At 31.8% G+C, this 17,827-nt stretch overlaps 1 protein-coding gene across 1 annotated transcript; it reads left to right on the forward strand.

Annotated features, from left to right (window-relative positions):
• Positions 1-878: 878 nt before the first annotated feature.
• LOC133197977 (uncharacterized) lies at positions 879-2,574 on the forward strand. The gene has a single exon (XM_061334134.1). The coding sequence runs from the start codon at positions 905-907 to the stop codon at positions 1,898-1,900; it is 996 nt and encodes a 331-aa protein (XP_061190118.1). The 5' UTR covers positions 879-904; the 3' UTR covers positions 1,901-2,574.
• Positions 2,575-17,827: the final 15,253 nt, after the last annotated feature.

Below are 17,827 nucleotides of genomic sequence, written 5' to 3' on the forward strand. Positions count from 1 at the left end.
TTCCGCTGTTGCCATTTGTTCATACTACAATCAGGCCAATAGGTAGCAATATTAGTTGGAGTGGTGGGGAGGGGACAACCTTACAAAAATTCTTGACCAGCAGAAAAAGGTCATCAGAAGCATTTTGGAGGAACACAGTCGTAAATTAACTTTCTTTTCTAATGCAGAGCACATACTGCCATTGAGGGAGTACAACTGCATTTAGACTTGTTTTCTACAGTAAAGTAACTATACTGATATGCACCCCCTCCCTGTGATGCCGACCGAATAAAGCTACCCTTACAATTACCAAATTCAAGATCAATAATGTCATGGTTGAAAATTCTTTTTACCTTAATCAGAAGACGAAGCACTTTGTCAGTGATTTCATATCCATGTATGCATATATAATAACGAAGGGTTTAAGCCTCAGTGCTTTAGTTACGAATCAGTGGATTAATGTGAAAGTCTGGCTGCAACACTTTTTGTTCCTTATGGCGTTCCCCTTTAAGCACACAAATTATATACATTACGTGTAGGACGTACTAATCTCCAAGAAAAAATGTACATAAACGGATGAAATTTAAAAGAAAAGGTAAGTGAAAAGTTAGTGATATATTACAAATGCTTTGTTATATCTCATTGCTTTGCTATATCTCATTTCGAATTGAAAGGTTTAAAATAGATGAAAATGATAATTCCCATACATGATAAATATTTCAAATCTAAATGACCATGGCAATTATAGAAATCTTTTAATCTAATGAGATATAAAAAGTTATTTTGTCAAAAATTGACCATGCCAAAATTGCATTAACCAATTAGTGAATTAGTGAAAGATGATTAAGGAATTCCATAAATTATTAAAAGCAATTAATTTAATTGCAGGTTTCTATATTATCCTTGGCGTTAAGTCCTATATACAATGATTATTTTCAAACGTCGGAAAATAGCCTCCATTTTGATAGTTTCACTCCTCTGCCTCATTTCGCTGAAATTCAAATCCTCAATTCTTGACAAATATTTCGGAGTTAGTCTCAGATTCGTGGGAAAAAGTTTAATAGTGCAAAATGTGTCAGCAATTGATAGCAGTTTTCAGAATATCCATTCCACTCCAATGTCTGTAATAAATGTACTCACTACAAAAATCTGGAAGTATTTGCGGGAGCCTCATTCATACAGTCCTTTTCCAGAACCAGTAGATAGGCACTACTCTCAGGCGGGACAGGACATAGCTGTATATAACATATTCCCAAAAAAGAACGGATTTTTCATTGAAATGGGGGCTTATGATGGCAAAGTTCATTCCAATACACTTTGGTTGGAAAGAAAGCATAATTGGACAGGGTTGCTTATAGAAGGGAATCCCGTGTCATGTCCGCTCATAGACCGTGTAAAACGCAACGCCTGGCGCCTGTGTGCATGCGTGGCACATGAAAATGAAACAATATTCATAGAAGAAGAGGAGCTTGGCGGTTCTGAAAAAGACATGGCGAAAAGTCATCTTATTCATTTGAAAGGAAACAAAAGGACCAGAGTACCTTGTTTTCAGCTATTTGACGTATTACAATTAATCGGTGTTTTCCATATTAATTACTTTTCTTTGGATGTAGAGGGCGGAGAAATGGTAGTGCTAAACAGCATGAGAGAACAGTTGATATCTAGACGTATAGTCGTTGACGTTTGGACCATTGAATATCGATCTTGGGCAGGAGAGAGCTTTGACTGGCCTAAAGGAAAGGAACATTTGTTAAATATTCGAGCTTTTTTCAAAGAAATTGGAGGATACGTTGAGCATTCACAATTGGCTTACGAGACACATAATCTAGAAGATGGTTACTATCTGGATGTTGTATTTGTTTATATAGAGACGTGGTGTAAAGGTCATAGTTCACTTCCGGATGGTAAAACAAAGTGTTGATCAGTTCCTAATTAAAACACGTCATGTGTTTCACAACGTTGTTAAGTATTTTACTGTTCTTTAGAAAACATTGTTATTTTCTAGGTTCATCAACTTTTGTAAGAGAAAAGACTTAAATTAAATTTGGTAAGTGTTGTTCATTATCGACAGAGGCTAAATCATAAACATTTTGTGCAAAAAACAATGTACCTTTTTCATAAGAATTAATGGTAAGAAAGCAGTGAAGCAGTAACATATTCAATTTTCTCCAGTATTTTTCTTTTGACTACTTTTCATAGACGCACATTACCAGTTTTGGAATTGATTGTTTAAACTCATTACACCTAAGACTATTTATTTCATTTGAACTCCGATGGATGTTTGTGATTTTACTTCAAGTTGTTATACCTTTTTTTCTTTCAATTTACAAATTCAGAAAATATAATGTTATAGTTGGAAATCCTTTTTTCTGTATACGTCAACTAGCTGTTGCTGTCACTCTAAAGCGCTAGCAAATACTTCCTTTTTTTTACTGGAATACTCATGCTCGAACTCACGGAAGGACATTGTGAAAAAAATACCATGTCAGTTTTGCATTTTGTATCTGAAATTACATATTATCTAAAGTTCCATGCTTTGTATGTAACCTGTACAAAAAGTACCAGCAATTTATGCTCTTTCGTACGTCGACTGTAGAGAGGAACAGTTATTTATAAAATTAATAATAAAAAGTTAGTTTTTCTTAAATACTTTTTGGGTCTTTCTGACAAGTTCGGAAATGCAACATCGACTATGTTATGCAAGATTCATGCCAACCCCCTATTCACTAATGTAAATGGCGAAGATAACGGACAGTGATCAATTTCATCGATCCAATAAACAAAAATTATCGTGAACAGGGTTAAAAACATAGATCCTTGGATTGTATTTACAAAGAAGGTCATTATAACGGTAGAATTAAGTGATTCTTGAGAAGAAGCTGAAAATATTCACATGTTATCACACGACGAAAACATAGAGCAATAAGTCGCCTGAGTGACTCTGGTGACCTAAAAATAAAATCAATCCTAACAATAATCAATACAGATTTGAAGAATAGAATACATGTACTAATTAATATGTGAATAGGGGCCATTTCACAATTTAAAAAAAAGAGACATCCTTGCTCATTATAGCCATGCACTTCATTTGTCCGCTGAATATACGGGGGAAATTAAGAAGCTTTGAAAGAATTTATGCATTTTCAGTAAAATCAAAAGATCCCCTCCCTAACTACTGAACCCCTGACTTTGGGACCATGAGTTTTAACAGTTTTAGTGGGGGGATCAATTCTTATAACTATCATGTAAATAGGCTGATTGCTTGATGTCCAGGAGTAAAGAATATTTTTAAATATTGCATTTATTGTAAAGATTTTAACCGTACCCCAGGCCCCGGGGGGGGGGGGGGGAGGGGGGGGGGACCATGAAATCACTAATTTTGTTCCTTCTCACCCAAAGATGTTATATATGCAAAGAATGGTTAAAATTGGTTCAGCTGTTCTAGAGAAGTCAAAGATGTTCTGATGTTAACAACGGAAACAGACAGCAAAATTCACCTGAGTGACTCATGTGACCTGAAAATAAATACAATTATAACAGTAATCAAATAAAGATGAGAAGTAAAGAATAGTAATTTATAAGTGAAAAAAGAAACTTTATCAATAATGTTTGTTAATACATATTCTTACATATTCAAATGTAAAATTCTGTTACAATTTGTATTTATTTATTGTCAAAAGTGATTTTTGTCACAGTGTGAAAGGATATCAAAGTGATATTTTGTCACAGTGTGACAGAATATCAGAAGTGCGGCAAACTCTCGATTTTTCTTCCCTTCACGAAGAATATTGTAAAAAAAAAAATACTCTCTGGCCTGTATGAAGATAGAGAGAGTAAATAAACCATCCTGGCAGAGACTAAAAATGCCAAAGTTTCTCCAAATTATGTTTACAGTGTTTTCAATTTCACAATCGCTTAGTTATGACGTCTAAACCGCTCAACTATGACGTCAGCCTATGACACTGTGTTACAAAAAGACACAGGCAAAGAGAAAAATCAAAGAAAATGTAATAAACACAAAATTCAATATTTTGTACTTGGATAGGGAATTTATTTCACTTGTGAAACAAGATATTTTTTATATTTCACTTGTGCTTTGCAATCGTGAAAATATAAAACAAAATCCTGTCCAACTTGTGATATAATTTCCATATCCAACCACAAAACGTTGAGTATCAATTATTTACCTCACCAGTGGTAGATCCAGGATTTTTTTCAGGGGTGGAGGGGTCAAAGATCAAATCTGAAATACCTATTTCATGGTGGTGGTGGTGGTGGGGTAGGGGGGATAGAAGATACTTTCTTAAGTGAAATTTCTTCACAACATGACTCTCCTGACATGTTTTCTACTTGGGTTCCAAGGTCATTTGTCTTTACTCTTACAAAACATGACTCTCCTGACATGTTCTCTACTTGGTTTCCAAGGTCATTTGTCTTTACTCTTACAAAGAAGTTTAATAACTCCAAAAAGTCTAGACCCCCTCTAAATATTTTCCTGCTGACAACAAAACACTATATTCAAAGAGTAAATGTGATACGAATTTGTTTCCTCATACTACATTGTGAATAAAATAATAAATGGGGTCTTACTAAAAATATCACAATATGCAATGGTTTTGGTATGACTTTGGAAAACTACCGAACATCTAAAGATGCAGTAGAATATTATTCAATGTTGGGTTTGACTTTTAGGGAGATTGAGTTTGCTTCCGATGAAATTCTTCATATTTAATCCGAACTTGCATTGACAGATCCGGCTGGTCTTTCTTCGAGAAAGCATTTGTCAAAACCATCACCTGATGGAAAATCAAATATGTGTACATGAATACACATGTACAAATTTCGTAAGTCTTAATGAAAAAAACAAAACAAAACAAAACTTTTGTAGCATAATTATTTAGTATTTCAAATGCACAACCGCACTATATTTTTGTTGATTTGTAAATAAAGGAATAAAACAAGGAATGATGAGACAGAAAATGCTGGGAAATGCAACATTAAAATAACCTTAAATACTTAAATTAAAATTATGTTTTGTGATAAATCGGGATAAAGAACAATACAAGACAAGACAAACAAAATCAAATATACACTGTATAGCAGGGCTTATAACCACTGGACTATTATCTTAAGAATTCAAATAAATATAATTATTTATTTTAGATTTAATTTATCAAAATTAAGACGACCTTCCTTTCTTAAAATGTCAATAAAATATATTCATTTCTTTTCTACGCTTTAGACAAACATTCTTCACTATAAATTAAAGAGCAGGCTTTTCAATATCAGACAACTGCTTCCTCCATAAAAAGTTAACTCGTACATTTTCATAACTTGTGATTGGTCATCTACAAAATAACTTGATTAAAAATCTTTCTGATTTTAAATCCAAGTACTCTGAAGTTATTAAAAAGATGCTGGAGTTCCTCATTAAAAATATCTATGTAGCCTTTGGAGATCAGATCTTCCAACATTCTTTGGAATTACAATGGAATTTTTTTTTTTTTTTTGCCTTTATTAGTTGACCTGTTTTTATATCTATGAAGCAGAGTTCATTCAAAAACTTCACGAGAAGAAGAAAACTCTTGCTGTGTCCTACAACTCAACATTAAGATATATTGACGATTTTTTTTTTTTTTTTTTTTTTTTTTTTTTTTTTATAAATTAACAACAGTTACTTCAAATATCCTGGCGAACTCTAAATAAACGACATTACAGAGTCTACCGCATTTATTTCATGTTTGGATGTCGTTAGTGATTTATTATCTATAGGCATATTTTTAAACTATCTGTTGATGAAAATTATGTTAACCAAACGATGAACATTGATTTTAAAGCATACTATCATTTTTCTGTGTTTGTGCTGAAGGGGGGGGGGGGGCAAGTTATTCCCTTGCAAGGCACACATATTTGCAAGTTTTGTAGGCTTCAGTTTGTTCAGTTTGTTTTTTCTTGGGGGGGGGGGGGGTTGTCATATGCCCTTTCATTTAGGTACTCTTTACATAAAATTTGTTTAAAATTCTTTATAAGATTATTTAAATGCAACAGAGTAAGACAACTAATTATATTATATATTAAGATTTTTTAAAATCATTTTAGCAGTATTACTAAACACAAAATTAAATTTAGGCCGAATTAAAATGTATATACTTTATCGAAAAAATATCAACCAATACAGTCGGACAGGGAAAATATGACAATTCTCAATGGAGAAGAGTTCTTTTTACATGCATCCAGATTTTTAGGATAAGTAAAATACCCATTTTTGAAATCTTGATTCATAGTTTATGTGTCCAAATTTCATCAGAGGAAGAGTTCCATTTTTATTGAAAAAGCAGCTCTCCATGGTGACAAAAAGCCTGGGGTCTGTTTAACAAAAGAACTTACGAATAAGACCGAAAACTTAAGTTGATTGTAAAATTGTGCAAAATAAATGATCTTGTTAAAAATTGCTAGCGTAAAATATCTTACTACGTTCCTTTGAAAAAGATTAAAACCATTTTCAATATAATGTAAATTTAAAAGTTACAAGCAGATAGAATTAAGTTTTGGTCTTAGTCGTAAGTTCTTTTGTAAAACGGGCCCCTGGACTTTAATTTATCGCTGGGATTGGTTGTATAAAGTGTTTAAAATTCGTACATTTTGACGAATTATACTTGAACACTGAACATAAACGAACAATACTTGAGCTATTGAGATAAAATACACACAATGTGTATAAATACACTGTATACATGTAAATGTTAAATGAAGTGATAGTCATCAAGGCGCATGACAAAATGGTACAATATCTTTTGATTCGATCTCATTTGATAGCATTCACTCCAACATCATACTCTACATTTATGTTCTTTATATCTGTTGACGGTAGAAAAAACTTGAAGTGTTTTAAAACATCAAAATGCTTGGTTATCTTGGAAAATTTTATTGTTGTAATGGTATAGAACTATCCTTGACTTTTTTCAATGTTTATTTTTTGTTTATCTTATCAAAAAAGAAGCAAAATTAATTTCCTCAAAAAGGTGTTAAATTTTTTAAATTATTTTTTTATTTAAAAAGACAAGTCGGAGTTAACTTTCTTGCAAAAAATTCCAACATTCTTATAAGGGGTGGGATAAAAAAAAAAATCAATGTTTTGCAAAAAATCCTTATATCTAGTAAATAGTTAAGAGGAAGCCCTCTTATTTTTTATTGTTGGGCTTTTATAATTTTACTAAATTAAAAATGTAAATTGTATTCGAAACTTTTATTCATTGTTACATGGAATATGTCTTTTTTATGAATAATCAAAAGAAATACATGTATGTTATTCATTTAAAAACCTTTGGTTCCTGAAAAAATTGTCCTGTTATTATCTATGGTTAATATTTAGGATTATTCAGGTACCTATAAATATCATGTGGTATCCAGAAAAAAAAATTAGGAGTTACAAAACAAGTAAGTATGATCCTCCAGCAAAGTATTCAATTATATATGTGTTTAAAAGTAAGTTTCGTTTCTGTGTTTATTTGGTTCCTTTCCACATTTTTTCACTCATATTGAGATACCACCACTTGCCGTTGAAGAGCTGCAGAAAGACCTGTATTCGGCACTCAGGGCCATTAAGTAGCGAGGGATCTTTTTCCTGCCAGCACCAACTATGGGACCTCTGTTTATACGGTGTCATCCGTAGGACCGGACTCCACGTCCTGCAGTGAGATTCGAACTTGCGAGGTAAGGATCATCTCCTAATCGCTCTAAGCACTCCGCCACGCAGACAGCTAAAAAGTATGTTAGTTTTGCTATAAATAATTTTTTCGCTATTGATGAAAATTTTCAATTGATAAATTGTTGCATATACATGAATGAATGAGCTAATGTTCCTTATCAATAAACTGAAATATGGACATAACGAACAATATTCAAGCTTATAAGTCAATTCTGACAATATAAATCAGGAGCAGAGCAAACACGGACCTCAAAAACATCAGAGGTGTAATCAGGTGCCATGGAGGTGTGAGCATCCCCTGCCGACCGGTCACACCCGCCGCGTGCTCCTTGTCATGATCGGGAGATAACAGAAAAATCCGTAGACAATTTAGTGTGTAAATAATGGCCTAACAAATAGTATGAAAAACAGTCAGCATTTGACTTAATAAAAGATTGGATTTGCTGACAAGGTCATAGTATTGACCATAGAATTTGCGAAATGATGACTTAAAACGAGACTGTTGATATTCTTATTCATCAACTTGTTTGTCAATAGCTTGCCTTGTTTTAGAAATGGTTTGAATATAGAGCATGCTCTTGTGTGTCTAATCAACTGAAAGACATAAACCCCAAATGCAGTAGTAGCTATATAAGTATTAGGAAAGTTGACGATTGAAAAGTTGAAGTCATCACGTTTATCATAAAGCTTTGATGTTGGGTAACCATTAATGTCTTTTTCTAGTAAAATATGAAAATATGAAACATGTGTCAGACTCTGTAGTATCTTTATTACAAGCTCACTGGTATATATATCGATTCAACATATGCATGGAAGTAACCATTGTTAATTGATAATACGTCGTCGGTATATCTAAATGTCGAGTCGAAGGCCACAGCAGAATAAATTCTGCTTCATATGAATTCAAAAATAGATCTGCAAATAACGGATGCAATTGGTATTCATGGGAATTCCGACAGATTGTTGGAAGACCTGGTTCAAAAAAAAAATACATAGATATTGTCAATCAGAAACTTAAGCATCTTTTAAATTTCAACTTCAGATTACTTTTGTGTAATCAGAGTGTTTTTAACAAAATAATGTTGTAATTGACCATTGACAATGTTAGTAAATATACGAGTTTCATTTTTATTGAAAAGCAATTATCAATTATGTCTAAAAGCCTTGACTTTAATTTATCGTGGCAAATAGTTGTACATGTATAGTGTTGAGAAGTCGTACGTTTTAATGTTATTGATTTTATTAAAAAAGTGGTGATTTCAAATTTTCTAAAATTTCTTTGGAATTTTGAGTATCCACATCTGATTTACCCAACTTCTCCAATATATTGTTGTACAATATTGTTTCCATACACAATATTGTACAAAATTGTTTCTAATGATGCACCACTATTTTCACTCAGATACAACATTTTAAAATCAAATTAGATTTTGTTTTGTTGCAGATTGTTTAGAACTGATAAAATCGGTTGCATTTCTTAATACTGAATACAATATCTGTCTTCAATTTGATGAAAATATGATTTCCCTTAAGTCAACATGAGTATCAAATATACAGTATACTAATTTTTATGAATTCAAATCAAGTATGTTGTTACTCGCATACAAAAATCGAAATTAAATGAAATATGTTAATTGCATATTCATTCAAAAAATACGTAGACAATGTCCCTCCTCCTCATTTTATTTTTACAAAATTTAAGATCAAGATATTTTCATATGTAAAAACATTTATTTGTGGCCCCACCCAATCCCTGAGGGTCATGACTTGAACAAACTTGAATCTATACTACCTGAGGATGTTTCCATATCAATATGACTAATAATGGCTTAAAGATTTTCCACTACATATTCCAATGTAAAGATTTAATCCCCCATTGTAGCCCCGTACTACCCCTGGGGTTATGACTTGAATAAATTTAAATCTACACTTTGTATAGAAAGTTTCATATTAGTTTCAACTTTTTTGGCCCAGTGGTTCTTGAGAAGAAGCTTTTTAAAGATACCACCAAATTTCACTATTTCTGAGTTATCTCCCCTTGAAAGAGAATATAGCCCTTCATTTGGACATGGTTGAATGGGTGAACTCCCTTCACCTAAGGATGTTTTGTGGCAAGTTTGGTTGAAATTGGCCCAGTGGCTCTGGAGAAGAAGTCGAAAATGTGAAATGTTTACAGACGGACGGATGGACAGACGGACAGACCTACTACAGACAAAATGTGATCAGAACACTAATGGACAAAAAAGTGCTGAGAATCCCAAATTTTACTGATAATGTTTGATAATTACTGATACTGTGCTGTTCTTGCTGATAAATACTGATATTTACTGTTATTCTTACTGTTGTTACTGATAATTTTAGATGTTTCTGAGGTGGTCTTTGGTACAAATTATTTTCACATGGTGTTAGTGGGAAGTGTTTTACTTAATTAGAAATATGTATGCAGGCATAAAATCAAGAATAAATGTGGATGGTGTGTCTTCTGAATATTTCACCTGCAATGTCGGAGTCAGACAAGGCGAAAATCTATCACTTTTTTTATTTTCTCTGTATATCAATGACTTAGAAAATTATCTTACAGAAAGGAATATTAATGGCTTAGAGAATTTGTCTAAAGAGATTGAAGATGATCTTACCGTTTTTATCAAACTGTTTATTTTATGCAGATGATACTGTTATTTTGTCTGAAACTGCAAATGATCTACAACATGCATTAAATGAATTTTCTGCATATTGTAAAACATGAAAAATCCATGTTAATGAAACAAAAATTGTCTTTTTTTTTTCAAAAGGACCATCACCCAAACATACATTTAAATACAACAACGATGCTTTAGAAACTGTAAAAGATTTCAATTACTTAGGTATTTTATTCTCAAGATCATGGTCATTTTCAAAGGCTAAGAAACACTTATGTAATCAAGCACAAAAGGCAATGTACGGCATTATAAGAAAAATTGGTTTATATAATCTACATTTTGATTGTCAGCTAGATCTGTTTGATAAAGTTGTTGTTCCTGTTTTGTTATATGGGGGCGAAATATGGGGATTTGAAAATATCGATATTATTAAACGTCTACATTTGAGATTTTTGAAATATATTTTAAACCTAAAATCTAGTACACCAAGTTTTATGGTATACGGGAAGACTGGACGTTACCCGATGTACGTACGCATTTATACAAGAATGATATCTTTCTGGGGGAAACTGTTACCTGGAAATGAGAATAAGATTTGTAGAATTATTTATTTACATCTTTATAATAAATATACCAAAAATGGAATCAATAATCCATGGATATCTTGCATACAGAATATACTTAACACTGCAGGACTATGTAATGTTTGGAATGATCAAAATTTTCATAGTGTTAAATGGATTGCGACTGCAATAAACCAAAAGTTTAAAGACCAATTTTTACAAAAGTGGTAAAGTGATATGAATAATTCCAGTAAAGGTATTACATATAGAATTTTTAAAACAAAGTTTTTAATGTGAAAAATACTTAACTATTTTACCAAGAAAATTTAGAAATATCTTTTCAAAATTCAGAACAAGTAACCATCGTCTTCCCATAGAGGTGGGTAGATGGAATAATGTTGAAAGAAATGAAAGAGTGCCTATTTATGTAATAATAATCAAATTGGAGACGAATTTCATTACTTACTGGAATGTATTGTATTTTGTAATATTTGGAAAGATTTTCTGTTAAAGAAATACTATGTACATCCAAATATTATAAAATTCTGTAATTTAATGACAAATACTGACCCAGTATTCTTAAGAAAATTGTGTATATTTATCATCAAACTTTTTGACACTGTGTGTCCTCCTGTAATCTCTGCTCGTCAATAATTATTGTAAATATGTATATATGTACCTCTTGTACCATTCATGTGGTTTTTGAGAGAATAAATGAATGAATGATAAATGCTGATAATTTCTGTCATCTTTACTGTTGAGTCTGATAAATACTGATAAATACTGTTGATGTGCTGTCGATGCTGAGATTTACTGATATTTACTGTGGTCATTGTTCTTGAGCTGAGAAGGTGCTAAAAAAGCTTGAGTGATGATTAATTATTTTAAAGAAAGTATTTTATCAACAAAATTCATTACAATCTACTTACTAATTAAATTCTAAATGAAAAAGTCACATGAATTATTTGTTTTCATATTTCATTATTCATTTATTTATTTTTATTTTCTTTTTTTTTAACATCTTAATGTTAAAATTAGATCATAAATGTTCATGTTTTCCTTTTTATTTCTCCTTTGTTGTCAATATCTGAAAGGGGGGGGTGTTTATGCAGTGGTTACTCTACCAATGCAGGTACTTTTTAAAACATTTCTTTATTCACAAAGGTTTTTTTTTTTTTTTTTTTTTTTTTAAATCCCATCTCATATTTTTTTCCGCGTGTATTCAAGTTGTACTGTCGTTAAAAATGTTAGGAAGCATCTTTAATACAGTCAATGGTTGCAATTAAATTCATACATGTATTTTCATGTAGAGAACCTGAATATTTGACAAGTAACATGGGTTCCGTCTGCTCTGTTAGTTGAGACACCCCCCCCCCCCCTCTTTACAAACCATTCTCCTTTTAACACCGCAGTATTAAATACTTCTCACAAAAATCTATTCAAATTACATATACTCTACCCTTTAATGAAGTGACAGGTTCAAATAATAAGATTTATTCATGATCTTACATTTGTTGAATGATCTCTTTTTGCTAGTGCGCTCTAGTTCTAAAATTATGTCCTCCTCGCAATTTTTTAATATCATTTTGTGGTATCAAGCTAGCTATCTTTCGTTTTTTTTTTTATTATTTTAATTTTATTTTTTAAGCCATCAGGAACTAAAAATCTTATGCAGTGTGATTTTCATTCAATGAAATACGCATCTTTCTTTCTTCATTGGTACGATGTACGTAATTACTGGTAACAGCTAGATCAATTTAATAAAAAAATTAAAAACCTGCTTATACGCGGTCAGTCAGGTAAAAAACAAAATAAAACAAAACTTGAAATTACTCGGATGTTCTAAAACACCGTGTAAAATATTCACATGTCCACCACGTGTAGAAGTTTCTACTTTCGTTTTGAGAATCGGGTCAAATTGTCGTTTACTGATTTTTATTTGAAAATTAAAATTAGAACACGACTATATACTTATTTTAATTTTTAAATAAAAATCAGTAAACGACAAAATATCAGGCCTAGTACATTTTGTATTTCTTTAGTAAATTAGAAATAACTTCGCACAGAGAGTATACAATGTAATATTTGTTGTCCATTCCATTTCTCGTTGTGCGAGACCAGTGTACTCAAAGTACACGCGACTATTCAGACTGTAGCAGAAAAAAAGGGGGGTGAAAGACTTAACTAAGCTGATAGGCGCAAGGTTGATTCTTTAGTTTTAAGTTCCATAAGTTATACAGATAATAATTACTTAATATCAATATACGTGAATAAATTATTTTAGAGAATCAAGGAACAATACAAAATTCAGCTGTACCATGATTCATGAGTGCGATCAGCATGTTACTGAGATTCAAAATTCATAACAGATTTTTTTCTCGGATTTAGCGATGCGGAGTTTTTGCATTTCTGAATGGTGAACAGTTGATGCTAATATCATTACACAAATTGCTAAAGCACTAAACCATCTTTTAAAAAAAATCTCGTATAAATTTTGCATAATTATTTATTAGATAAAGTCAAAATCCTCGTCTCCGTTTTACAGGCCCTTAAACACTGTTAACAGAGATTCAAATGAATTTACATGTAGCACCCCCTCCCCCCCCCCCCCCCCCCGGACATTCTTTAAACTTTATCTCAAGAAATGTACGTAAAACAAGCAAATGAAATTAAATACTGAGCAAAGATCTACATGAATTAAAATAAATTTATTTTATTTTAACATGTTTAAGTTACTTCATTTAATTAATAAGTTTGTACAATGTATATAACTTAATTTCTTTTCTTCTTTTTTTTATTTTGTACTGTGTCCTATTTTGCTAAACATTTTTCTTTCAATTTAATTTGTTAACAAAATCGATAACAAATATTAATTTTTTTGTGCGTCCATAAAGATTGCTCCTGCTCCAAGTAGCAAGTACATGTACAGTGTAGGTTCATTTGTTTATTATTAACACCGGTGGCCGCAGATGCAGAACAATAGATAAATAGTGCCCATTGTTACGCTGACCACTACAGCTTACATGGAATATACATGTTGTACCCCATTCTTCCCCAGTGCCTAAGACATGTACACAATAAAGCCAAATCACGGGTTGATCTTCCAATTCTGATCAATACAAATCAATTTAAACGTGTATTCCATTCAGATCTGTGACCTTACGATATTAAAATCGATCAACTTAATCATCCATTATTTACATTTAGTAGGTCCCATTTCTTATTTTCCATTCCATAAAATTAAATTAAATGAATGAAATTCTTAAAACTTATTGAATAAAAATGTATTTTGTGGTGACATGTGAAATTGTAAGAGACCAACATCAAAATAATTTTATTACATGTACACGTGTATACTATTGCACTTACATGTACCTGTGCACTATAATTCTGACAAATAATTTTTGATCAGCCCCATCTGCCGGTTGCACATATATAAACATGTAGCAGAGTTGTATTCTGGGACGATCTACGAATGCTTGCATTACGTATTCCTAAAAAAAATAATAATAAAAAAGGTGCCCTCTGCAGACGGAACATATTCACCCCTGTTTTCATCTCTCAATTTATTTTAAAAAGCATAAAATTTATCAGTTTCGGGCAGATTTTCAGGGGGGGAAAGATCAGAAAGACCAAACATTAAAGAAAAAAAAACTATGCATATCTTTGGGAAAGAGTAAAAAAAATTGCTATCACGTAAGGCCATCTTTAAAAAGAAAATGATTGTTTGTCCTCTCTTGACCGAGTGAAAAAAGGTCCGAATCAAAATTGTTCTATTCTGCTGGAATCCCCCCCCCCCCAATTTTTTCCCACCCATTAATAATTATTTCCACTTCAGTCTTTTTTAATGAAAAAATTCACAAACCTCCTTACCCAAATTTCTTGAGTCGGGCTATCAATCCTTTTTTTTAAGTCTTAATATTTTAGTATTACAGTGTCTTATGTTAAAATGAAATTTTCACGCAAAAGGAAAATTTAATTTATTCTGCTTACAGACAAATATGTACTTTCATAGATTCTTGGAAAACATTTGCCTTTACGCTGACAATTTTATGTAATGGATAACTTTAATTATAATTGTCAAGATTTTCACAACCGTATTGTAATCGAGATCAATTTCATATTTTTTGTCACAAGCAGTAAATATAAAGAAACATGAAAATATTGTTGTGAAATTAAATAAAAAGAAAGTAATGATTGAAGAAGGTTTTAACAACCGTAAGCTCTATTTTAGCACCTTCTCATCTAAAAATCAATGACCACAGTAATTATCAGTAAATCTCAGCATCGACAGCACATCAACAGTATTTATCAGTATTTATCAGACTCAACAGTAAAGACGACAGTACTTATCAGTATTTAATATCAGAAACAACTAAAATTATCAGTAACAAAAGTAAGAATAACAGTAAATGTCAGTATTTATCAGCAAGAACAGCACAGTATCAGTAATTATCAAACATTATCAGTAAAATTTGAGATTCTCAGCACTTTTTTCGTCCAGTAGTGGAAAAGCTCGCTTGAACTCTGGTCAGACGGACAGACCGACTACAGACTTATTTGATCAGAAAAGCTCACTTGAGCTCTCAGCTCAGGTCAGCTGACAAAATTCTACGAAATTTTTTGATGATCCTCGTCCATGTTGAATAAAAATCGAAATAATTTAAGGTAGGTCACGGGTTTGCTTATGTCATCACTTTCGGTACACAATTTTAACGATACAAGCTATAATTATGAAGTCAGTTAAGCGATTAAGGTGACGTCGATCCTCTATCGACGCTAAATTTATTGAAAATTTAAATACAGGTATTTTTCTTATAATTGTTCTTCGTATATTTTGAAGTAAGTCATGAGGGGCGCTATTTAGATGTATAAAGTAATGAAATAATTCGTTAGTGAAACGCATTATTTACAATCCCATTTAAATTGCCAATTATAAATTCAAGCACCCGGACTGTCAGACCTATTTATGATAACAAAATATGATTTATTATGTATAAGTATTAAGCACAGGGTTTTTTTTTTCTTCCATAGAAAATTGTGTCTCTTTATGAGCTGAATGCAAGTTTTTTTTCAGTTAGCAAATAGAATACTTAAACATATTTAATGCCATCTTATCTAAATAAATACACTAGACAAAATTGCTAATGCACCACCTAAATAAATGAACATTTCTCTTTTCAAAACTTGTTTATGATGTTTTTGATATATAATTATGTTACTTTAATAAAAATGAGACATTTAAATGTTTTAACTGATAAATAACAACAATGTTTACTGAAGCGTAACCACTTCATAGAAAAAAAAATTAAAATCATGTCCATACATTTTTGGTGGAATAAATTTCTATATTTTTCTTTGTGGTTGTGTTCTTTATGTTTGTATTAATCAAAAACTCACCGTATGCGGCATTTGACTCTAGAAGAGCGTGCTAAGACAGCCAGTATGGTGTCTGCAGTGGGTTCCTTTGAAGAAATTCGTGAAAAATTAAAACAATTAAAAGATTATGCATTTCTCTGATGAAAAATTGTTGAAAATGAATAAACAATCACACAAATGTTTATAATAGATAGCGACAGCATTAAGTAAGCACCACACAATAACTTCAAGATTGTTCTGCAAAATTGTGCATGGCAACCGGAAGTTGGGTGGATTTGGTAGGGACACCAAGGCACTGGATGATTACTAAGCGATATGGTAGACAATCAGAATATATCATTTGATTTTTAAGTGGGAGACTGCTCCCATCGCAACCTCACGGACCACCATCGGTAATCACCAACTTCATATCTTGGCAAAAACGGTGCGCAGTGCACGTCGGGAAATTGGTTTTCGAACAAGAAGGTCCTATAAGGGTCTTGACATGACACCAAGACATTTGTCAATCCAAATGTTTTGGAAAAGATGGCATATTTTATATATTAGTACCAATCAGGAAAATGATCAATTCACATATAAGAATAAAAAGTGGTGCGTTAGCAATTTTGTCTAGTGTATTTTGAGAGTTTTGGCCACGAATTGTCGTGCGGCTGACATAATAAATTAATTGCCCCCTCCCTTTCCTCCATACTTCGCCAATTTCGATAAATTGATAAAATTTACGGTATTGTGCTTGGATTTTTTTTTATGAACAAGCATGTGCTAAAAGTACTTGAACTAATATATTACATGTAACACTCGCTGCGTTGATGCACATTATTTAATTTTGATGCTTGAAGCATATTCATATCAATGTTCCGTTTATTCAGACTTCATGGCCAGTATATGAATTTTACAATATTAGTGTGAATAAATTGCTTTTCTTTCCTACATGTTTCTGCATTTTGTGAAATGATGAAAAAAATTGTAATGTACATTTTTGTCATTTCTTTTAGATAATGCATATTCTAAATATAAGGGTATCTATAAACGCTTTTACGTCCAATATGACAGAATAGTCAGAAATAACGCCATAAATACAACATTTCGGCAATTTGAAAGCAAGCTATTAAATTAAATAGGAGAAAAAAATTAACGAGAAGACATATTGATTTCTTGATACCAACAGTTTTAAATTTTCCTCGTCTTGACCTCTTGAAATTCCTGACAAATTCGTCTATGTCTTTTACAAAGTTATCTGATATTTTTCAAAAGAACTCTAACTGAAAAAATTCATAGAAAAAAACCCCGGTATTTTCCTATATGTATCATTCGGAAATCGTAAAAATAATGCCTAAAATACCCCGCGTTTAGAGTAATTTTGCATTAAAATTACGTAGGCAAACTTAATGAAAATTACAGATAATATGCTGCAAATTCAAATGAACATTATATCAAATTTTCAGGGTATGTTTTCTCGTATGATTTAATTATGCAGTAAACCCGCGACCTACATTAATATAATTAATATATTTAAAAGTTGCTTCTGTACACGATAGTTATTGTGCAAAAAAGATTTG

Source organism: Saccostrea echinata, unplaced genomic scaffold (genome assembly GCF_033153115.1).
Source record: "Saccostrea echinata isolate AGI-Se365-2 ecotype Australia unplaced genomic scaffold, CSIRO_AGI_Sech_v1 ptg000032l, whole genome shotgun sequence".
In the NCBI taxonomy this organism is placed as follows: domain Eukaryota; kingdom Metazoa; phylum Mollusca; class Bivalvia; order Ostreida; family Ostreidae; genus Saccostrea; species Saccostrea echinata.

What these genes read in the sequence shown, in the direction of transcription:
- LOC133197977 (XM_061334134.1), top strand. Translation starts at nt 905, where the DNA reads ATGATTATTTTCAAACGTCGGAAAATAGCCTCCATTTTGATAGTTTCA.